General features: G+C 39.8%; 1 protein-coding gene across 6 annotated transcripts in view; it reads right to left on the bottom strand.

The window, feature by feature from the left end:
• EPS15 (epidermal growth factor receptor pathway substrate 15) overlaps positions 1 to 21,996 on the bottom strand; it is a 72,603-nt gene that overhangs the window by 38,395 nt on the left and 12,212 nt on the right. For 4 of the 6 annotated variants that reach the window (XM_074832048.1, XM_074832049.1, XM_074832053.1 and 1 more), the window contains exons 1-4: positions 11,265 to 11,435; positions 5,071 to 5,112; positions 559 to 648; positions 181 to 228 (exon numbers count right to left, since the gene is read on the bottom strand). In XM_074832048.1, coding sequence (XP_074688149.1) covers positions 181 to 228; positions 559 to 648; positions 5,071 to 5,112; positions 11,265 to 11,420 — 336 coding nt within the window. In that variant the 5' untranslated portion in view covers positions 11,421 to 11,435. Of the gene's footprint in view, positions 1 to 180; positions 229 to 558; positions 649 to 5,070; positions 5,113 to 11,264; positions 11,436 to 12,344; positions 12,498 to 19,599; positions 19,687 to 21,996 lie in introns of those variants that run through there. The other 2 variants (XM_074832050.1, XM_074832051.1) reach the window with 2 other exon arrangements.

Genomic DNA, 21,996 nt, shown 5'->3' with positions numbered 1-21,996 from the left:
TGCTTAATTTACTGTAGCCTACACTGAAGTGGGAAGTACGTATCTAGTCCCAATTAGAAAAATCTGACAAAAAAAATCAGTTAGAATAACTGTTTTCCTGAACCAGAAATCTTAACTTTTAGCTTATTTAAGGCTTGCTAATGGTTAGAGTAACCTCATATATGATATAAATGATCATACCTGTTTGTTCAGGATACCTTTCCCATCAGTGTCAGCTAAGTCCCAAATCTAAAACATAAAAATAATAGACAGTTTTCCACAGCACTGAGAGGAAGCTGGCAAGTTCTCACTCCATTTAACAATGTGTTCTTGGATGAACGTTCAGGTCTTAACTTTCATGATAGCACTCACTTGTGATGACAAATTTAAATATTGTTTTAATTTCCACCACAAGTTACATACATAGCAGAATAAGCAAGGATACTGAAGTTGGGAACTACTGGACAGCAAAACACATTAGGAAAATCATGTATCCTGCAGTATCACTAAGTATTTTAATTTACACAGGATACTAACTGAAGCAAGAGACAGGATAATTAAATAACTGTCATTAAATACCTTTCCAAGTACCAAATCTGTCAATCCAGACTTTTTCAAGAAAACAGCTGCATCAGAAGCTAACACTCTTCCAGCATTAGCAGAATCAACCTGGTGGGGAAGAAAAAAAAAAACCCTCACATGACAAACTAGCTTTTGAATTGATGCAATCTTTTTACACAGGCTTTCAAAAAGCTAGCACAGAAGAATACTCAAGTTAACATAGTCACTTGGAGAACAATCTTCAGACATTTTTAAAAAGCTCCCTTTCATTAAGACTCATGTTACATTAGAATTAATCCATTTTGAACTAGCTGCTCCAGATTTAATGTTAATAGGCAGGCTTTGGAAGTTGATATCTTAATCTACCACTGTAAAATTTAAGGTATATTATGCATATATATCTAAGCATCTTTCACATTCTAACATGTTTTAGAATGTTCCAGAAAAATACATTATTATCCCCATCTGTCTGTACACAACTAAGACACAGGGAGATAAGAACTTCGCCTAGATGACCCAGTTTGGGGCAGAAGCAAGGAAGGTAACTCAGGTCTCCCAAGTCACAAGCTGGCACTACAACAGAAGCTTACTCTCAGAGGTCATCAATGAAAATTTAGATCAATCCCACTTAAAAACTGAGGAAAAAACAGTAAAACATATGCAAACAATCAAGTGTCCACTGCTGTAAGTTTCTAACCATTGATTATGCCTGGGTTTCAAGGTCTCCAGTACTAAGTTTCAAGTACATACAAAGGCCCAAGAATTTCTCAAGTTATTCAGTAAATAGGGAAGCTCATTCACATTAGGCCATCATCTGAACCTATCTGATTAGCCCTTTGTAATGACAGGATTTTCTTCTTGATGCCTGCAAAACATTTGCTTTGTAAGGACAGAGAAGTCCCAGAGTTCGATTACATTTAATTGTCCACCTTTGAATTCATTACTGTTATGGTCTGAAAAAGAAAGCTCTGCTTGAAGATACCTTTGCCACCCTAGAAGAGGGAAATGCTTACTCCCTAAAGCGAAACTTATTTACACAATGAAGAAGTTGTTGATAGTTTTGGCAGAATATCAACCAGTATGCCTGTCTCCCTGGATCATAGGGAGATCATTAAAACAGTTCATTATTCAAGTTCCTAAGCAAGAACAGTACCTCAGCTATATCTTCAAGTGGAAGAAGCAAGCAGTAAAACTTACATCACCTACATGAGGACAAAGGAAATAGAGGAAAAGCTGCAAGTCTTTGAGAGCCTAAAGCAAAAGGATGCCTAAAAAGGGCACAATATGGACAAGAGCACTGAGGGTATCTTCAGTCATTTCAAACTGTCAGGCTTCCTACATCAGACAGGTAGCTAGCTGTACAGGCCCTACAAGATCTAGAGATCAAATAATACATTACATTTTATAGATAAAAACTATATATTATCATCTTCAAAAACAGAGTCTTCCCACCTATCCTCCCAGCTGAGAAGCCCTGAAACAGTGAAGAATTTGCAACATGATAAACATTTCAAAGGACAGGAAAGAGGCAACAGAGGTCACTTACTTTCCACGATTCCTGAAGAGAAAAAGACCAAGAACAAAAACCGAAATCGTACAAATCAATGAGCTTGCACAGAAAACTGAAGTACAGGCACAGAAAGAATAACCTGATGCTAGCATTAGATTTCCCAGTACCTCCTTTTGAAGATCAATGCTTTTTGAGCACCTGCTGAACACTGAGTCATCATGGCTGTCTTTGAAATAGCCTGAGAATGACTAGTGAAAACTAGTGCTTCAGATGCACAGAAAGTTTGGGAATATACAGTAAAACACTTGACAATGATGATGATGCATTGCATCATTTACAGAGTCATGGCTTTGTGTTTAAACAAAGAGTATATTCAATATTTTGTGTGGAATGCAAGATCAACCTTCCAATTTCACAGGTGCAGCATACACAAGGTGCTCAAAGTAAACAGCTCCCAAAGATGGGCTTAGAACTAGCTAGTGAAAGAGTGCGGAGAATTTATCATTTGGAAAGCATGCTGCAGCAGATGGAAGGTTGGCTGTAGACACTTCTAAAAATGAACAAAAAAAAACCCTCAGAAAGCAATTCAAAAGGCATCATTTAATATGAAAGTGAAAACATCTTTTGTTTTCAACATAACTAATATGATTTTAATTAGGAGAGGTCGTTTCCTATAATTGAGGAGTCCCTGGTCAGGGCAATAAAATTATAAACAATACAGCCTTGTAGTTAGCCTGCTCCTCAGATTTTTTTAGATATCTGATTCAGACTGTATGGGAGAGCTGCTCATATTATAGGCAAAAAGTTGCCAAGACATCAAATCCCCTTTTCAGTTCCTAGAGTCGACCTTGCACATAAACACAGTAATCTTGGCATCCATCCAGAAAACCTCTAGCCTAGGACTTTTCTACCCTTTTAGAAAAGTCAAAGCAACACAGTATCAGCTGTGTTTACTTTTTATTTCCCCACCTCCAGCCCAAAGGAAGGTGACTAAGGGATTTAAACAGGATTCTTCTGTAACCCGATATGGATACAGTTTCTTTTTGTGCAACTAATTACTTAAATGTTAGCAACTTTTTTTTTTTTTTTAAGGGCTGATTTCAATTTCTTTACACATTACTGAGTCTTGCATGCTGGGATGGGGGCACTTACTAAGCATTAAAATACTGCAGAAAATTGGCTTATGTTTGACTATGGCACTGAGATGATCAACAGTGTTTGTCAGTTACATGTCAACTTGGTAGAGCTTTTTCTCTGATGTGCAAAAAGCAGTTTTCATAGCTGTACCTGCCAACAACTCCCTTGTTGCAAACTGTCTTTTGTAGGGCCAGAAATGATGAAAAGTCACAAAGGCACATCTGGTGTCATTAGGTCATAAAGTAACAGTGAGAAGTACTTCAACTCAGGATTCATCAAGAATTAATCAGCAGCTCAGGCATACTGCTTACCTGCTACACTGCATCACATGATTAAGTAATTTCCTACTAGTTTACGACACATATTTAAATTTATCCTTTAACCTTACCCTGTTTTGAAAGTCAGTCTAGAAAAGGTTAAATAACAAAACTTTTATTTGAAAGAAAAGCTTCCCTACTGAAAGGTTAAGATTTCAATCCCATTCTAAGTACAGAGCTGAGGATTTATACCCATTTCACAACACACATTATGCCAGATGAATTACTTTAAGTTTGTGATAGAACTGGAAGTGTACTAAGCATCAGAGCTATTTCAGGTGACGAATTTATTCTCAAGTTGCATGGAACGCTCTGAAGTGCTTCTGGTATGAAAGAATAAAAACATGCTCTACCAGCACCATAAGACAAAGTGGGAAATGTCTTTCTAACATTTCTATTCTGAAAGTTGACATATCCTTATCTAAGGGAGGGAAGGAAAAAGTTACCTAGTGCAACTGGAAGTCTTTAGATGCAGTACATTACAAAGTCACTCTCTAGGATAAATACTTGCAGAAAAGAGTTTGGCTGAGCAAGTCAGAAAATTAGTCCTCTGGAAAACAACTTCACTAACAGTAACATCACCTTTAAGGAATCCCTGTTCCTGTAGATTACCAAGACTGCTGGACAACAAGTAGTGCTCCAATTTCACTAGGCTATATATTCCAACAAAGGCAGGATGCTAAGTGACTTAGGAACCATTTGTGCTTAAACTCAGTTTCTTTATCTGACTTTTACTTCGCACTTCAGTGGTTAAGCAATTAAGTCAGCAGGAAGAGACAGACAGGCCTGCGGCAAAGATGATACATGACAGTGACAGTCAGTAGTATTGAGCTAGGAAACCTAACATGAAAAAAAAAGTTCCTTGCCTTTTCTTGGGACCTTATAATGATCACCATAATATGGGATTCTCCTAAGGCTTTTAATCCAATGCCTAGAGATAGACACACAATGGATTTGTCCATCAGACTGAAGGAAAACTTTGTGAGGGTGAAAAATAAAAGGTATATTATGAGTTTTATTTTTATATATAACGTAAAAATAAAATATAACACAAAGTCAAGTATCTGTTGAGTGAAGGTGCAAGAACCCACGTGCATTCTTTTGGCATTCAGTGACCTTCCATCCAAATTTCACTCCTTACAGCATCCTGTGAGAACCTCTGGGGATACTCTGAGATACAAGTCTTACATATCACTAACTGCACTACAAACACAAGAAACTCAGCTTCACTTGTAAAAATGAACAAAGAATATATCAATACAGTATTTCACAAGAATTTACTCCATTCTAAGAGCTAACAGTCTGTTATAACTCTAAGTGATGTATTTCACACACATCTGGCAGTTCCCTAGCAAATTATATAAGTAACCTTACAACCAATATTACATTTATACTGATATAGCTCAGACCCAAGTGTGTTACTATAAAAATATATTTTGAAGCAGAACAATTCTCCTTGAGCTTTTATTGTTTACACAGTCAACCATGCTGAAATCCATAGCAAAATAATATTATTTCTTTAAAATACAAAACAAAGTTTTGTTTTCTCAACAAGAACATACATACCTGTCGATAGAATTTCTCATACACCGGATTTGCACTTGACAGCTGTAAAAGAGAGAAAGAAAATTAACCCTAAAGATCCATATTTCAATTCCCCTCTCCCTGAATAATTAAAGACATAAAACACTTTTTAATGGTCTTCAAAAAAGCATTAAGCATTTATATAATTCTGTTTATTCTGTAAAATTATGAGGACTATGACAGCTCTTTATGCTGTAACTTTTAGAAGACTAACTTCTTGTTTTGAAGTCAGTGATACTAACCACTATCAGATTACTGTCAGACAAGTCACCAGGTTAGGCAGTATGAAACAAGAATTCTTAAGCAAGATCAACTATAGGCAAAAGAAGAAACCTGAAACGGTAACAGGCTAGGAAGTGCTCTCTAATGAGTACAAAGCAATATAGTTGTATTTTGTTTTGTTATCCATTGCATTATTGTTTAGAAGTTAGTGTCACATACAACTAGTCTGTAAAATTTTCAGATATCCAAATTAACTCCTGGATTCGCAAATAAATCCACAACAGTAGTACCAGGTTAAGGGAGAGGAATATTTTAACTTAGGTTTTTGTAACTTGAATCCTTGCCAGAGAACTTCTGCCTTAGTTCCACTGCCATCTACCAGACATTCAGTGCTCACCTAAACTTAGGTGGATGAGGATAAAACAGCTTCTTTGGAAAAGGCCCTTTCTTTATGAATTTATTTTTAATCCTTTCTTAGAAACTCCAAAAAAGCCTAAGGCCTGAAACCATGCAAAACTAATAATAAACACTAAAAATAGAACTAAAAATAAACACTAAATACCTCTGCCCAAGAGATTACCAAGACATTTATTGTTAGGGTTACTTCTCTTCCATGATGTAACCCAGGCACAAAATCAGATACTATTTTCATGAAGTGCACGTTGCCTAAACCAAAGATTGTGTGCAAGACTGGATGCATTTATGCAGAGGATAACCCTAGAATTACTGCAATGTGTCACCCTCACAAACCCAGCCAGAACAACTACACATAATACAAGTCAATTACACAATCCATACTAAAAAACCCCAAACCACATAACTTCGACTATCATCCAAAAATAGAATTCTCCCCCTTAAGAGGAACATGATCTTAAAACCCAGGATTTACAGACCTTTGTACAAACCCAATCCAACCAGGTAGCTTGTTCAGCTTTAAAACTTAGAAGTTTGCATTGAAATATGGAAACCAACAGTATTCTAGATGTTGTCAATCATGTAGTTGTAGAAAACTCTTTACTACAGCATGTATAAATGGTGACAGCTTAAATAAAACCACATACATTTTCCTATAGCAACAGCTAATACAGTTACTCTTCTGGCTAAACACAAGTGCTGATTATCAAAGAATATTAAAGAAGGGAAGTTTGGTAGAAATCATGGATTTAGTGTGATCCTGTTCAACTACAGAAAGGGCACAGTATCACCAGAACATCCTGAAATATAAATTGTAGAGAACAGCTAGAAATAAGAGAAGAACTTTCATTCAGACCTTGACATCTGCTTATTCAGCAAGTATGCTGCCCCAGAGCCCAGAGACACTCAGTTTCTTCTAAGAGCCACATGGCATTTCTGATTCTCTAGTTGGCTTCTTGTTTGTCTGGGAGTTTTTTTGGGAGGGAGGAGAAGGGCTGGTGAGTTTTCATTTGGTTGTTGGGAAGTGGGTGAGAAATCTCTTGCATATCAAAGACATTAAAAGTTACATACGCTGGGAAACCATCACTGGTATTCACTGCAGTACCTCCATTTATATAGCTTAACCTTGCTCTGACTTTGCTCTGGTACTCAAAGACTTATTATTTCAGCCATCACATCCCTTAAAATAGCCTGATGAAATATATTCAGGTTTTGCCAGACCTCTGACTACCATAACACCAATATAACAAACAGCACTTTCAATCACTTTACAGCATGCTCCAAAGCATACTATATTTTCTTAACTAAAGCTCAAATGCTGTACTTCCTAACTCAGCTTCACTTGAATAGCAATCTAGAGGGATAGTTCTCCTAAACAATCAAGTATTTTACTTACTAAGTATTACTTCATTATAATGTAAAAGTATTGGCACAGAATCAAATTAAAGCTATGAGCAGAAAACTACAACAGAGTTGGCCAGCGCAGGTGCTAGAAGTATGAATTCTCATGCAATCATCTCTTGCCCAATATCACCCTTTGTTCAGCCAAATGTTTCATTATTACAGCCAAACCGATCATTGTCACTCCTGGACAGGAAACATCGTGTTGAAGTCCTGCAATGAAAACACTAAGTGCAAAACAATCTTTTCATTCAGTACTTAGAGTACAAGCCAGTATTTCTTTTTTATTTCATTTGTGTTTCCAATATTCATTTAACATTAGTATCACTGCACTAACTGGAATCTCCTGTGACACCAAATAGAATAATAGTAGTAAAAAGGTTTCCCAGGCTATTTTACTAGTAACAAACTTGTTTTTCTTTCAAAGTATACCCCACAATAAAGCAACAGATACATATACAGTCTAGGATATTCTCTGGGATAAGAAGAAAAATACTGCTCAACATCTTTCAAAGTGCTTCTGTAGAATTTACCTGGCAAAATTCTTTTTATGGGATTTGTAACAACCAATTGCAGGGAGTAAATTCAACTTGGTTTTCAATGCAAAAAGGAGGGAGGGAGAAAAAGACAGATTCCACAGTGTACAAAAATAGAAATACATTATTATGATTCCATTTAAAAGTTTATCACTTTATATGAGCAACATCTGTTCTAGTAATGACAACCTTTGTTACAAACCTATGAACCTTAGAATACTAACCTAGGAAACAAAACACACCTTCAGGGACACCCGTCTTTTTCACCTTCTGTTGTCAATCAAGACTTTATATCCCCATGTTTTCATCCCTCTGGCACACCTGCATTTACATGTAGTAAGATACTACTACCAGTCTGTCCACTCCATCCATCCACAACCTTTCTTTGCACGAAAAGGTTTAAAAACAAACAAACAACAAAGGCTGTCCACTGAGGAAAAACAAAAATAACTCCCCTCCAATCCAAATGAGATAGAAGGGGAGAAACAAGCTATTTTATCTTGATTAAAATCCCAAATACTATATTCTATCATGATGCAAAGCTGTAGGATTCATTTTAAGAGTTTCCAGACCAAACAACACAATCTGGTCGTAAGTGTTCTTCATAGTCAACCAGCCAAAAAGCAGGTAAGTTGAAGGCAACCTGGTTTTCTTACAATGCCCTTTCCAAACAATAATCAACTTGTCTCTTTTCTCCTATCGCTTTACTGTCTTATCTGAAGTGTTTCATGGTAAAGATTTCTACCACTTCCCATTGTATAACCAAGCACATCTCCTACATCGATAACAAAAGATAAGAAAATATTTACTACAAATTTACACAAAAATATTACCAAGTACTTCAAAATTCAGCACTTTCATTCCCACTGAACAGCTGAAGCATGCACAAAAACTCTGTCTCCTCGCTGCGTAGATGTCTGTCACTACATAATTCAGAATGGTTCGGTTTAATTTTCAATTCAGTACAAGAAATGTCCACTATCTTCTAATCAGTACTGAACAAAGCCCATATAACATGAAAGAGTAGCTCTGCTGCCTTTTTAGATGCAGCTACTCTCCAACATAGTTGATACAATATCAATTAATCAAAAAAATTTTCTTTAGGAGCAGTCAGCCTCCCCTATACACTAGTATAAACACACACACATGCAACTCAGACTTCCTCATCTTTCATGAAGGACAGAAAGAGGAACAACAGATCTCTCGCTCCAGTAAAAAGAACAAACTAAGATTTTATCATTTTGTTGATCCCTTAAAAAAAAAAAAAATCACAAGTTTGCTGGAGACTTCAAAAGCTTTGGCTCTACATTATGTATAACATATACATACGAGCATGTCATTCATACTGTAAGTATTTATATCCTACATATTCCATTAACAAGACGTTAATCCCAGCAATGCATGCATTAGACACGTATCTACCTACCTCTGTCTCAGTTCTAATATTTGATACTTCCCTTCGACAAGACAGCACAGCGTTCTGGATTCCATGACACAATACTGAAGTTTAAACTGAGAGTTGCAGCTAATTAGGATACAAATTGTTATTACGTGACTTTATCTTGTTTACCAAAGCAGCTTATAACTACCACATTTTTCACAAAAAGCATTCCATGACATCAGGAACACAAAAAGTTACTTTCCTGTTCTCCCTGAATATTTCTTTACAGTCCTTCCCCAAACTGTGGCCTTCCCCCTCAATCACACATAGGCAGTTTTTCGGAATAAACCACAAGTCCAATTTTCAAGAGCAATAAGAATTTTTTGAACGTCCATATTACACCAGCTTTCAACAGACACCTTCCCCACTATCAACATGCATTTTCTGCATCTTCAGTTGTCTATTCTTCCTCCCTAAACGAAACAGGCTAGATAAGCAACCATCCTTGGAAGGTCAAAAATACAACTCTTTATATTAGCTATAGTTTTCCAACAACAGATGACAATTTGTGAGATAGCAACAGTTCCTTCTCATTGATATTGCCAGCTTGTTTCCAAACTAAAGGCAACCACAATAAAACATTCACTTGGTAGACGCTTCCTTAGAAGTTCCACATTAACTTCACAGTTATGCTCAGACCATAACAGTTATTGAGCAAATGCAAGTGGCAACAAGATCTTGCAGAATGGGTTCAAAAATGGGGAGATAAAAGAAGCTTCATATTATTTCTAAATTGAGGGGAGGAGGGGGCGATAATCACCTCCAGTTTGCAACACTCTTTCAAGCATACTTGGTGTACTAAATTTCACTACAGCCACACAGTCCTGAAATATTTTTACTTATCAGCCAACAGAACACAATTAGCACCAAAAATTTTCAAATTACTTAAATAGAGCTTTGATATTCAAATAAAGCATGTTCAGCCCTCTCAGACGCTGCAGCTGCAAAGTAATCTGAAAATACCCTAGACTCATTTGGAAATACCCAACTTCCTAGCCATGTTAAATCACAGTCAAACCAAACATGGGAAGGAGAAAAGAAAAATTGACACAACTGTGAGCTTGACTGCAGGTTAATATGCCCCTTATTCTCTGCATGTGGTCTACAGGAGAAAGTATCTGTGTACTTTTCATTGCTGGTGTAACTGATCTGACTGCAGCCAGTAACTGTACCCCCCACCCCCTATACCGTCATTTTCACTTCCTCATGCTCATCTAAACAGATTTAGAACTTAATTTGTTATGACTTTTCATGGCCCTGAAACTCCAGAAGTTAGAACCTACATTGAAGAAATTATCTTTAGGCTTGCTTGACTTTCTAAGATGATTTATATGCAATGCAAGAAGAAAAAGCAAACAAAAAAAAAATCTCCACACAAGTGGTCAACAACAACAGAAATAGCTTCCCCTATTTAATCACTGATGTAAGCTGCAGTCACAATGGTTTTAAGGATACTGGCAATTTTTCTGCTTCTGTCAACATTATCACATTTGTATTTAGTCCCCCTTTCACGTGATCAAAAAAAGTAAATATATTCTACAATGAAAGGATTACACAGCCTGTAAGCATAATGTCTTGCTGTAGAACATACCAGAGCAGACACTCCTCCCCTCTCCCCAGATAAAGAGCCAGAATAGCCCTGCCTTTTTTCTTCTTCACTAAGGAGATAGTTTAAACTTTTTTCTTTTGCTTGAAGACTGTTGAAAGAGACACAGAAAAGGCTAACCTAACATTTTTTTAATATTAAAGCAAGCTTTCACAGAAGGTACTATACTTTATAACTGTGTATCTTTAGACCTTTACAGACACATTTATTTTCTCCACATATTTGAAGTTCATCACTGAACTATTCCTTCTTTCCTCCAAATAGTTGGTGATTTTCTCAGCCAGCTTTACTTTCTGTAAATGTGACAACCAATTATTAGATTGAAACATCCCAAGCCAGGAGCGGGCATGCAGGCTTATGTCAGGTAGGAAGGCAAATTTCTCATGTCACTGCTAAATGAAACAAAAATGTACCAATAAGTGCGATTTATTAGCTATCAAATCTCTAGGGAATAAGACATAGTCCTAACAGTATAGAATAATTTATATGAAGAGATTCTACTACCACCAGGAAAAAAAAACCACAAGCAACAAAGATTTAGGCAAAGTGAGATCACCTGAACACAAAATGGTGCCAAGAATCTCCCAGTTTTACGACCACCACTTGCAAAGCTCCTCAGTATCAGGCACCTGTACAGGCAGTACACAAAAATGGTGTCCCCACACCATGGGACCCAGCAAAAGAGTGAGGTAAAATGACTTCCAAGCGGCATCTTCCGAGTTAAGTTTCTGTTAAAACAAGGAATTAAGCTCTCCCTTCCAGACTAGTCTCCTCGCACTGTCCCTCATCAGGCTGACGCCGTTACCTCCGGAGAATTGCTCCCTCCCGCCTCTCCCCTCGCCGGCCGCCGCAGGGCTCCGGGAAGCGGGCAGGGAGGCTGGCCCGGCGCCTGCCCGCCCAGACACCGGCGCGGAGTTACCTAACCCAGAGCTATCGCGTTTCAAACCCTCAGCCAACGCTCCCCTTGCCTCCGAGTTCACCACCTGCCTTCAAAATTTACGGGGCGGGTTTTGTTGTTGTTTGTTGTTGTTTAAACCAGGCGCCCTGTGTCTTTCTAGCAGACAAAAGACCAACCGCGACTACAGCCGCCGCAGCCCAGACCTCCGCGGGCTGCCGGGCGCTGCCCGCCCAGAGGGCCGCTCCCCGGCCGGGGGGAGGCCTGCGGCCGTGCCCCCGCCGCGCTCCGCCAGCCCGCCTTCCCCCCTCAGCCCCGGGCAGCGGCACCTGCAGCCGGGCGGGATCTCGTTTCGCGGCTCGGGGCTGCCCGCCCGGCCGCCCCTTCCCTCCCTCTCTCCCTCCCTCCGACACACCCCGGCCCCCGCCGCGCCTCAGCCGCCACCTGACAGCGCCGGCGGCCGTTAGCGCGGCGGGGCAGGGCTGCAGGGCGGCGGCGGGCACACAAAGCCGCCCCGCCAAGGGGCCCTCCGGGAAGCACCGAGCCACTCCCCAGCGGCGTCGAGGCGGCCCCGCCACCCGCCCACGGAGCAGGTCAGCCCCAGGCCCCGCTCCTGTCCCGAACCACCCCCCGCTCCGTGCTCCCGGGAGGCGCCAGGCCTCGGAGCCCGCCGGCCGAGGGAGGCGAGCGGCGGGCAGGGGCGGGGAGCGCCCTGGCGGTGCGGAGGCCGGCGGGAGGTACCTGTGTCAGGGAGAGGTGGGCGGCCATGCTGCTTCCATCATGCACCGGCCGGGCTGCAGGAAGGACGCGCCGCGGCCCCGGCACTCACGGCCCAACTTCAGCAACTTCCCCAGCCCGGCCCCCGCCAAAACCCGGCACCGGGGCGGCCGGAGCCGGAGCCGCACACGGCAGCGGGGAGCCGCAAGCAAAACCGGGCGCCGGAACCCGCTCGCCGGAGCCCGCTCGAGGCAGCTGCAACAAAAACCCGGAGCTGGAGTTCTTGGCCTGATCTGGTGGCAACATCCCCGCTCCCAGTTCCTAGCCCTCCCCTTACCTTCTGCGGTGGCCCTGCGGCTGCTGGATGTGCTTCAAGCATTTTGAACGGTTAGTTCTCCAGTTCAGTCATGACACAGGTGGGGGAGGTCTCAAAACAGGAGGTGCATCAGGTCTGGGCTTGGTTACAACAGAATTGGGCAGAGGGCCCAGGAGGAAGCAGAGTGTGAGCCCAGCAGGATGTGCTGACCCAACACATCCTCTCCTGGCTCAGCAGCAGTGAAGGGCAGCCCTGGGCTTGGCCTCTTGCCTCTCTCCCCCAGGCCTCTCTGCTCACAGGAAATTATATGCCCGCCCAGGCAACTGCTGGTTGTATACGTCCTTCTCCCTGGCAGACTGTGCTCAGTGGAACAGTCCAGGGAACACTAGGTCTTCCACGGGGGGGAAAGCAGAAGAAAGGGGACAAGCAACCTTCAATGACAGGAGAAACCATGAGATGACACAGGCAGCAAGAGGAGCAAGCTGGAATGGGAAGCCAACTGCACCACATTCTCCTAACCAATGCGAAACAACTGTGTGCAGACTGGCTGAAAGCGATATTTGTGCCACCAGATATTTTCCTGCTCTTTCTCCCACTTAGGGCTCCAGCTTCACCCAGGCAAATCTCCCTCTGCCACCAGAGAGCCAGGAAACAGGAGAGCACAGACTGCTCCTCCTGTACCTGCTCACTCCCACACACTGGCCATTTCAACTACTATTCTGAGCTCTTCGCACTACCACAGCGCGCATCAGTCACCAAGGGTGGCAGGAAAACATTCCTATTTTTTTACTTTACCCTAAGACAGATTAGGCACAAATTTAAACTTGAAATACACATTTGGACCAAAAAGAGAAAACTACCTGGAGTCATACTTGATTACTGGAAAGGTGTCACAATGTGCTTTGTTCTCTTTCTCTGTTCTTAATTCTCTACCACTCTACATTTTTTTGTCCTCTTCAGCTCAGTTTCATGCTTGTGCTAATGCTCATGCCCCACCTCTGCATCCTGTCATTCCTCAGCTGGCAGTCATTCTGAGCTGCTATTTCTCATCATCTGTCATGAAACACGTGGGATCCCTCCTTCCTACCTATTCTCTAATAAAGGTTTTATAGGGGGTCTGCTTTACTGACCTGTTTCTCAGTCATTGTTTCAGCAAGAAAAAGAAGATATGGAGGAGAAGAATATAAGAAGCAAACAGAATAGATATAAAAATATTCACACCATACACATGCTCAGTGTCACACCCCTCTCTACTCCACCTCACACTAATTTCCTCCAAAGTAAAATCCCTAGAAAATAGCCCAGGATGTTATATTTCTAGGCTTATTTTTTTTAATTTGATTAAAATTGGAATACTATCCCACAATAATGGGAACCTGGAAATGAAACCAAAAGTTTGTAAAACTACAGCTGTGTCTCCTGGGGACAGCAGTATTTGAGCCCATTAGTATTTGGGAGGGGGCCCCTCAGTAGAGATTTGGAGGGGCTGGGTTTCCATTAGCTGTCATGATCTTGCATGGATGCCCTTTGCTCTGTCAATTGTTTTCTCCTTCTCTCAGTCTCCTCTCTCCAGGCGAGGAGAACAGCTAAGGCTTGGCAGCACACTGGTGGCCTCTCAGGAGAGAGGTTACGCCCAGGCTGATGTCTTCTCATTGCAAATAGAAGGAGAATGCAAAACAGGATAATGGGACCTGGCTCTGGAATTCGAGGCTTGATGTTGAGAGCTGTTGTGAGTGGGATTTTGTGGGCAGGCTCTCTGACTCAGCAGATGTGTCCTTGCTGCTGTTCCCTTTCTCTCTGCTGGGTGTTGAATCAAGTGTTTCCCACCTAGTCCAGCACTAGGCCCACAGCTGCAGCGAGGCTACTGAAATAAGGGTGTTGAGTCAAGGAACACCAGGGACTCGTACGGGTACTCACCTCTCTCAGCAGAGCCCTTCATGCAGGGAAGCCTCACCCAAGAGGACTATTAAGTGTCCCATGTCCCCTCTGAGCAGAATGTGCTGTCCAGGAGGTATGGCTGCTCTGCCCAAATCACACAGAATCACAGAATCATTCAGATTGGAAAAGATCAAGTCCAACCATCAGCCCTACTCTAAAAAGTTCTCCCCTAAACCATATCCCCCAGCATCTCATCTAAATGACCCTTAAAGACATCCAGGGATGGTGACTCCACCACCTCCCTGGGCAGCCTATTCCACTGTCGAACCACTCTTTCTGTGAAAAATTTTCTCCTAATGCCCAGTTTGAACCTCCCCTGTTGCCGTTTAAAGCCATTCCCTCTTGTTCTGCCCCTGAGGGCCTGACCTTCCTGAAGCCTCTGGATTAGAAAATCAACACAACAAAACCCACCATTTTGCTCCCTCAAACAGTGAAGTGCAGTCTGCTGATCCAGAGAGCCTTTTCATACTGCTGTTGAGCTCTCCAAAGCAGCAGCAGACTACGAGCTGCGCTTGCTACTCAGAAATTAGCAGGCAGTGCCAGGTAGGCAGTTACGCACCTTCACCCCCTGGCCATGCATTGAGCATGCCCGGCTCCTCTGAGAGGTGGATGGACTTTAAAAACACATGGCCATCATGCATGACCACTCTGTCCACAGCCAGAGTACAAGAATCGCTCAAGGTAACCACTGTGGCCTCCGCAAATTAAAATAATGAGTTCCACTCAATCAACGCTGGATTGGTGCGGTCATGTAGATCTTTGCTGTTGTTGAGCATTCTGTGCCTCCCATAGATGAACATTGCCCTGGATGCGTCCAACCACCTGAGTTAAAACAACTAACTAGTTCACAGCCTCAGACATATCTATAATAATTACAAGAGCGCTCATCAGCCTGCTGACAGTGAATTGTTGTACTGCAGATTTGTATGAATCTAGAATGACAGCTCCCAGAAGGAAATAGCTATCAGCTTCTAAGCTGAATCAAGATGTTGTCTCCTGACATAGGGTCATAAAACTGGACTTCATACTTACTTTCTGTCAAGAGAAAAATTAGGGCTACTAATATCTACCCAAAACAGTTACCAGGTTTGCAAAACAGTGCCCTCCAACTACTTCCTTGGCTTAGCCATGAGCAGCTCAGTAGGGCTTGGCTAGGGTGGAAGAGCTCCTGAACTGGAACTGGGGGACTTACTAAATGTACCTCTCCCCTTATTTGCTCCCCAGTGGAAACCCTGTTTATCTGTCCCTCCCTTTGCTGACCCCATGAATCTTGGCCTTTTGCAATATCTCCTGTAATGAGAACTGTGTAGAAGTTGAAGGGGTAGTGAGATTGTGTGTTGGGTTTTTGGGAAAGCTTATTAAGAACATAAGAAAGTCAAAAGGTCAATGAACTAGGTAAAAACTTAAATTAACAGTTTTCATTTTATATCTTCTCACATTCAGCGTGAATCTGTGTGTTTATCTGTAATCTGCTGTGTAATAACAGCTATCCGTTGATCTATTTGTCATAAGACCCTCTAGTACAGGACACTTTTGATACCAAATGGACATGGAGAACTGCATTAGCATGCTATTATTTGTAAGTATAATAGGATTTTCCATGATTCTAAGTACTGACATTTTGGCAAATGGCTACCAGATCTGAGTGTTCTTTATTGTTTCTTTAAAAGTACAATGCACAAAGTTAAGTCTATACTGGACAAACAAGTGACTACTAGTAAATCAAAACCAGCCAAATGGTTTGTGAAGAATGGGGTTTGTACCAGTGCAGCTACAATAGCGACAGCATAACCATTTTGGTGCAAACCCCCATTGTAAGGTAAAGCCTAAGTGTGTAAAGTGACTTGTTCTAGTACAGTTGACTTGAATTTGAAACCTGTGCTGCCGCAAGACAGCACAGAAAGGCCTTACACGTCAGAATCTGACACTAATGACCTCTGTGTTTTATAAATCTCTTATGATCCCAAATATCTTGGTTAGTAAAGCTAATAACATTTTAATCATATCCACTGGTCTTCCTGGAAATTACATATTAAGTGTCCATCCCTTCCTTTATTATAGCTTTGTTTATGGATCAGCACACAGGAAGCCCATTATTTTTTTTCCAAAACGACACATAGGCATTTAGTATGACTTGTTCTGCTCGTTCTAGGAAAAGTATTGTTACAACCCATGAACACTCAGGAGGCTGACTAGAGGAATGACTCACTCCTGCCTCCAGCATACCTGAACATGAAATGACGTACCCAGCTTTTTGGAATTTCAGTGCAAAGCAGATTAGTAGCTCCAGTATCACATATACAGAATTAAGGATCTAAATGTCAAAAGGATTAAACCATTTTGAGTTTTACAGAACAAAAGCTACCATATGTATGAACACACAAAATCCTGGCAAAAAAAGAATTATTATTCTATAATTGAAGAATAAAATGCAAGGGAACTGGCTCACAGGTAAACAGAGACTGTCTTATGTTGCCCAGGTTTCAGAAAGCCAAGCAACAGGCATGCTCCTGATAGAAAAAGCATCTTCCCACACTTCGATTATTGAGAGATCCCTCCTGAGGAATGAGGAAGATCATTATAGAAAACTTTGATGACCTTTTGGACTGAAGGTACCTTTTATTACAAATTTCAAAGTACTTTCCAGGACTAGTGACACAAGTTGTTTTAGGAAGTCACAACTGTGGGTGTGACTTTACGAGAAACACACCCCAGGATATGCTTTATATGCTCTTTACGTTGTTTGCAGCTGCAAGTTTTCTAGTCATAGGGTTATTTATAGGCTGGTATGTTTTAAGGCCACAAGGGACCTTTACAATAATCTAGCCTGACCCTCTTCATCAGATCTTCCATAGAAAGCCGTTAATTTTTTTGCATAAACCCTGTAATGTGTGAGCCCTACAGTGTATATTCTAGGGGGATGTCTGGTTACTGGAGTATGTACATTGATCATTATAGAAACTGCCCAGGAATAATCTGCTAATTCCTCTTGTGCTGTGCTCTTGGCTTCTCATGGTGGTTTGCAGACTTTTAACATTACAGCTGCCTTGAAAGCGTTTTAAAGTGGGTTGTAGGATGGTCAAATTTATACAAAACTGTAGCAGTATTAAAGAAGCACAAACTAGGATATTAAGTTATCTTTGCATATTTCTTCATCTGAACAGTGTTTTCTGTTCAGATGTTCAGAAGTACTTGAATATATCTGAATTTAATTTCTTCATCTGGCAGTCATGTCACACAGAAACAGAGTACAGTATAGAATAACTGTACCTCTTTGGTTTTGTAAAATGATGTCATTTATATTGCAAATATTCAGAATCACGAACAGTAAAACTATTTTTGAACTGTGATAATTAGGAAAAACAATCTTGAATTTTTATTAAGAGATTAGAATGTTACAGTTGATAATAACCTGAGTAAGGCTTGAATGAACCTCTTCAAAACAATTATGTTTGATGGAAGAGTTGGCAAATTTAAAATGCAGCACTACAGACCCATCTATACCATTTTCAAACATACACAATTTATCTTTTCATTAAGACTTTTCATTAATCCTATTTTCTCCAACTAATTATATGAGCCAATTTCATAGGGCTATACCTCATGCCCCAAAAGAATTAGAGAAAATGTAGATATATTACCAAGAGGTCAATTTGACCTCTATATAAACTAGATGGATGACACACAGCAGAGTGACATTTTTCACATAGGATTTAATTTTTAATTGAATATCATATTTGAAACCTAGAAAAATCTTCAAGAGGCACTAATTTGACATGATGTCCAGCTAATACAGCAGTCGGAGGTTTAGCCTTTCCTTGTACAGCTTAAGATATGCTCTGACAGAAATAGAACAAGCAATACCACTGCTGAAACAGCAACAGTCTTCATTATAAATTAAACACATCAATATTGTAATGTGTATTCTTCTGTTCCCTTTTTCCTTAGGCATGTTGTCTGTACTATATATCCAGGTAAAGCATGGCTTGCCTTTCTGAAACAATTACAAGTATATTATGTTTTAAGTAAATAGAAAATATATATTTTTTTAAATCTACACACTGAATTCCCAACATTCCCCTAACCTAGAACTAATTCACTCTGCACTTCACAAAGATTATTCATTCATTTCAGAATTATAAGATACATGAAGTAATTAAGTAAAAGAGCATGTTATCGACCATTTGATTTTTTTTCTTCTCATGGTTTGTCTTTAAGACAAACCCATTATTATTTATGGCATGATGCCATTTTTATGGCATTGCTGTAAATCTTGATACTAGCAAGTGTTTCTTCTTGAAACTCTTTTCCTGTCCTCCTAATTCTTTTTATCTTCTTATATATTTTTACCTTCTTCTCAATTTTCTTTCATTTTCATCTAGTCTTAATTACAATCATAACAATGTCAAAATGGTTTCGAAATTATGAAAATAAAGTAACACTGATGCACCAGTGTTGGTCATAAGACAAAAAACCTAACTTTCCCAAATCACAGTAACCTACTACCTGCAACCCAGTATTCAAGCTGAGCAACAATTCGGGCACTAATACTTAAATTCAGGCAAAACATTTAAAACACACATTTAAACTCATCCTTATTCAGGACAACACAATAGTCATGTTTAATTTTACACTAGTACTTAAAAACTTTCCTAAATTTAAATCACATTCTGCTTGGTTTCAGCAATAACCTCTCCCATATATGTGAACTACAGTGAGAAGGCCACTAGTGACAGAGCAGAGATCTCAGCTGGGTTATGATACTGTGACTGCCAAAGGTACAGTGAAGAGATGAGTCAAAAGCCTTAACAATAGTGGAAAAATAATCATATTTGAAAACGTGTTCATGATTTTGCCCTCAGAGTAGACAAGGACAAAGATGATTCGACTATGTTAGTTAACCGTGATTAAGCCACATTTAAAACTGTGCTAACTGAAGTATGTGTTTTGATGCCTTTGTTGCTATGGAAAAGATCACAAACTATTGTGAAATACAGTGAGAAGCAAGAGCAAAGCATTACTTGCCTGTATCTGTATCAGTCTGTGTGCTGTGAGGGAGACTGCAGGTTGCACTTCATGAAGGCTATCAGATACCATACTGCGGTGCTCTTTCTGCAGACAGAAGGAATTTGGTGTGAGTTTGTAGCAATCTCCACAGATGGTCTTTCAGCTGCACCCCCCTTCTCAGAACCACAATCCTGCCGTATGTCCATAAATGAGAAACCACCACATGGGATTATTTTTGATTTACAGCTCTGGAGCAGGGAGAGGAATCTGTTCTGTTACTCAGCTAACTATTGCACAACACCAGCAAGCAAAATGTTCCTTTAAGTGCAAAACATATAGTCCCACTGGTGTCAACATGTAAGACTGAGGGACATTGGGTAAAACCTCTCTTTGTTTTCCAGACTTCTGAATTATTGACGTATAATTAAATATCTTCACTCTTCTAAATCAGTTTGGTACTATCAGTAACAGTAATGTAACCTGACTGATAAGATAGCACCTAAAATATTTTCCTTTATGAAAAAAGTTTTAAACACATACAATAAATATCACTGCCTATCTTTAATCCTTAAAGATTACCAAATTATTTGCTTAGTGACTGATTTGTTTTCTGCTTTTTTTTTTTTTTCAGATTAAGTTGCAGAAGTAATGCAGCAGTGATTCAGCCTTGATGGAACCATTGAAGGTGTGCATGTGACTGATCAGGTGCAAAAGAGCATTAACTAAATTTGAACTCCATCAGCTGACAAGGACTTGTTTACCTCTGTGGCACCTTATGTTTCTTTCCTATTACCTGTAATAAAAGATATTTCATCAGCTTCACCTGTTGTGTTCAACAGATGTAGCTACAAAAGTCTGGTGACCTTTCATAAAAAAGGTTTCTTTAACTGAGTTTTAGTAGCAATTAAAGCAGACATGGAAAATAATTCCAGTGTAATAACCACTGTGACTGTGAAAACTACATCACAGGTTTCAGTAGTTTCACACAGCTTTTCAATCAAACTTGCTCAGTTTACAAATAAAATTACATTTAAATATATTCTAGCCTTAAAAATCCACCCCAGAATCTGAAAGATTAACTCCTGCTGTTATTGGTAATATTAATTTAAATGAGATGCACAAAAGCTGAGAAGCAATTGAAGAATGTATTGGTATATTTATACATAAGTATCAATATTAGATTACCAAAATTACTGATAATGATGCACAAGTATCAAACCAGCCAGATTTTTCAGATTTCTGTATCAGTTTAATTTGTGTAAACATGACAAATTCGCCCTTCTTTAGAAGGACAAACCCTCCAAGGTGCTCACAAGACAAATAGGTATGATGTATAAAAATGGCACAAAGAACACTGAGATCCAAAAGAGGAAAGTATCAAGGTGTTAGGTATGAGACAGAGGAAGAAGCCTTATAAATTAGATCAGATAGCTAGATGAGTTTTGCAGAAACAGAGGATGCATTCTTCCTAAAAGAATCTCCATGATTCAAAGGACATTCAAATTACATCCAAAACTGAAAGTGTTGATTGCCAGTCTCTTCCTGTTTACTGAGAAGACATAATTTGTTCCTGTTCAAATCAAGTTTACCCTAGTGATTTTCCTTACAGAAATATTTGTAAAAAATTAATTTTTGTCTCCTTTCCTTGTGATTGCATTAGATGATGGTAAATTACATATATACAGATCAGCATGAAAAAAAATGCTTCAAAATCATCAGTAGAGATATTTCGTTAACTGTAAAATGAATATATAGATGAGTTACTTAATTTAACTCCAATTCTCCTAAGTAGGGAATAAATCCAAGGCTAAAAATTACCTGTGGGTCTCCTACATGGGACTACAGAAAAAATCCATTAGCTAGATGGCACAACTGTCAGGCCAAAAATATAAACCATACAGGTACCTTGTAGAGATGAACATCAAGAAAACCTATATTGTTTTATCTATAAATACAGGTATCTGCTGTTTATTCTTGCTTTTCAGTATCCTTATTTTTGTAGTTGAGATTTTCAGGTATGCAAGATGTCTGTTAACTCTAAACAACAAAAGTTTGTGACAGGCCTGGATGATATCACAAAATTTATTGTATACAAATAAAAGTCAACATAGTATCTAATTGCAATAATTTCAAATCAATTCTAGTTTATGGAGTTCCTACAATTACAACTTAAAAATCTACAGTTATCCTCAATATAGGATTGAGACTGGCATTTACAGAATAATTTAAAAGATTAAGTGAGTTACCAATATTGTCACACAGACACAGGTTTTGAAAAAACTTGGTGTGATAGATCTCTGTCTTTTGCAAAAATAAAGCACAGGAAACAAAGCTGATATGCATGGCATCTCAGAAAAAGTAGTTACTAATTAAAAGAATGAGACAGAAGTTGGTGGTGGAGACTTTTGGGTTTTG

This window comes from Strix aluco, chromosome 8 (assembly GCF_031877795.1).
Source record: "Strix aluco isolate bStrAlu1 chromosome 8, bStrAlu1.hap1, whole genome shotgun sequence".
NCBI lineage: Eukaryota > Metazoa > Chordata > Aves > Strigiformes > Strigidae > Strix > Strix aluco.
Note: the sequence above shows the minus strand (reverse complement) of the source record. Positions and strands in the feature narration are given on the sequence as shown.